The sequence below is a fragment of the Mauremys mutica genome, chromosome 1 (assembly GCF_020497125.1).
Source record: "Mauremys mutica isolate MM-2020 ecotype Southern chromosome 1, ASM2049712v1, whole genome shotgun sequence".
NCBI classification, from domain to species: Eukaryota; Metazoa; Chordata; order Testudines; family Geoemydidae; genus Mauremys; species Mauremys mutica.
The window spans coordinates 363,476,520-363,479,040 of NC_059072.1; the positions used below are offsets into that span (position 1 = coordinate 363,476,520).

Genomic DNA, 2,521 nt, shown 5'->3' on the forward strand with positions numbered 1-2,521 from the left:
TGGTTTCTCTAGTGCTGGGGATCTGCACTGATTGCGGTGGGGCGGCACCCACTTAAATAAGATGAGGATTTGGCCCAAGACATTTAGCTGGAGATAAAGCATCTACAGAGACCAGGAAACCTGGCGTGAGGGGTCCCAGCTCAGCCACGGATATACTGGGTGACCTTGGGCACAGGCTCTCTATGCATTACATGGAGATTATTATTCATTATTTCTACTGTGTTGCTCTCAAAAAGTCCTAATCAGGGCCTCCAAGTCACAGGCTGCACTGATTTGGTTCCTTGCTGCACAGCATTGGGCTCTATGCACTGTGCCAGGCAGCATGTGGTCCCTGGTAAACAAGCAAGAGGGGTCGGTCCTGGGGCTGGTTTTGTTCAACATCTTTATTAATGATCTGGATGATGGGATGAATTGCACCCTCAGCAAGTTTGCAGATGACACTAAACTGGGGAGGAGAGGTAGATATGCTGGAGGGTAGGGATAGGGTCCAGAGTGACCTAGACAAATTAGAGGACTGAGCCAAAGGGCTCCCAGCCCAGCCCCAGTGCAGGGACCCTGCCTGCTACAGGCTCCCAGTTGGGAGGAACAACAGGGAACCAAAAGCTAAAGAAATAAGCCACACAAGGGTCTCTGCCCTCAGGACTCTGTAGCTGAGCTTTAGGGCCCACGAGCTGTAGGATGCACAGTCTCACCCGCCTGCAACACAACCCTGGTTCCAGCCCCCAGCTTCTTTTACACAGCTTCCAGGCTGCCCTCTCCGCTTCTCATCCGCCTGTCGGCCCCAGCACTGCGTCCTTGCTGCCCTCACTGCAGGCTCCTTGTCAGCCTGCAGCAGCTCCTGTCCCAGCCCCGAAGCAGAGGGAGTTCACCTGGGCAAGGAGGGAGGTCGAGATGATCCAGAACATTGATGGGGTTGGGGAGGAAAGGAGCGAGCAACAGGGCTGTGACTCTGGGGAAAGGGGCAGAACAGAGGTGGGGCCGTGGGGGAAGAGGTGGAGAAGGGAGGGGGGCCTTGTGGGAATACTTGGGACAGGAGGAGGGGCCTTGTGGGAAGAGGTGGGGCCAGGGGCAGGAGCTTGGGGAATAGGCAGGGAAGGGCACAGGGCCTCAACGGTCCAGTTACCAGCAATTAGAATGATTCTAATCCTGTAAATTAGTGTGTTGTACACAGACCAGTTCCTCAGTTTGTCACAACACAGTAAGGCCAGGAAAGGGATTAATGTCACTTTCATTGTCCAGTCAGTGATTCAGGAAGAGGGTCTGGCACCATGTCACCAGCCAGCTCTTCATGGAGGTCTGAGAGCCAGAGCACCAGGAGAAAAGTTTAGTCCCCTTTATGAGTAAAGAGCCGGAGCAGCCTGTCCCGGATCTCTTTGGTCCTAACCCCATAGATGACGGGATTTAGCACAGGGGGCATCAAGTGGTACACATTGGCAATGAGAACATGGAAATGCCCAGGCACATTCTGGCTAAACCGGTATGTGAGGGAGGAGAAGAGACCTGGTATATAAAAGGCTAAAATGACAAAGAGATGGGAGCTGCAGGTCCCAAAAGTCTTGAGCCGGGCGTCCTTTGTGGGGAGGCTGAAGATGGCCCTGAGGATCTGGGTATAGGACACGGTGATAAAAATCACATCCAGACCCATCACACAGAATACCACAAAGAGGCCGTAGTAACTACTGACGCGGATGTCGGCACAGGCCAGATTTACTATGGCTATATGTGCGCAGTACGGCTGGGGGATGATGTTGGTTCTGCAATACGGCCACTGCCTCGCCAGGATGGGAATAGGCAGTATAACCAGGCAGCCGCGCAGCAGCACGGCCAAGCCAATCTTGGCCACAATGGGGTTTGTTAGGATGGCAGAATGTCTCAGGGGGTTGCAGATGGCCACATAGCGATCCAGAGCCATGGCTACGAAGATCCCAGACTCCATCTCTAAAAAGCAGTAAATGAAGTACATCTGGGTGAGGCAGGCACTGAAATCGATCTCCCTGGAACTGAACCAGAAGATGCTCAGCGATTTGGGCACGGTAGATGTAGTCAGGACCAGGTCGGTGATGGCCAGCATGCAGAGAAAGTAGTACATGGGCCCATGAAGGCTCGGCTCCATCTTCACGACGAACAGGATGGTGGAGTTCCCCAAGATGGCTATGGCGTACATGGTGCAGAAGGGGATGGAGATCCAGACATGGGCTGCCTCCAGCCCAGGAATGCCCAGCAGGATGAAGGTGGAGGGGTTGGTGAAGTCGGTTGTGTTGGAATCTGACATGGAGTAGGAGAGAAGGTGTCCAACTCTGAGACAGAACGGTGTCTCCTGCATGTACCGTACGTTCCCTTGACTTCCTGTATGTGTCCAGGGTCGAGAGTGATGGTCGCAGTACAAATGCCTATATGGAGAGACAATGTTAATTTGAGACATTAAATGTACCACTGGAGGCTTTTCTAATGGATGAAGCAGATTGGTTGCTCTTCACACACGAAAAATGACATTTTCATTATTCAGGCAAATTAATTGTGA

General features: G+C 52.8%; 1 protein-coding gene across 1 annotated transcript; it reads right to left on the reverse strand.

Moving 5' to 3' along the window:
• Positions 1 to 1,324: 1,324 nt before the first annotated feature.
• LOC123373337 (olfactory receptor 52M1-like) lies at positions 1,325 to 2,272 on the reverse strand. The gene has a single exon (XM_045022333.1). The coding sequence runs from the start codon at positions 2,270 to 2,272 to the stop codon at positions 1,325 to 1,327; it is 948 nt and encodes a 315-aa protein (XP_044878268.1).
• Positions 2,273 to 2,521: the final 249 nt, after the last annotated feature.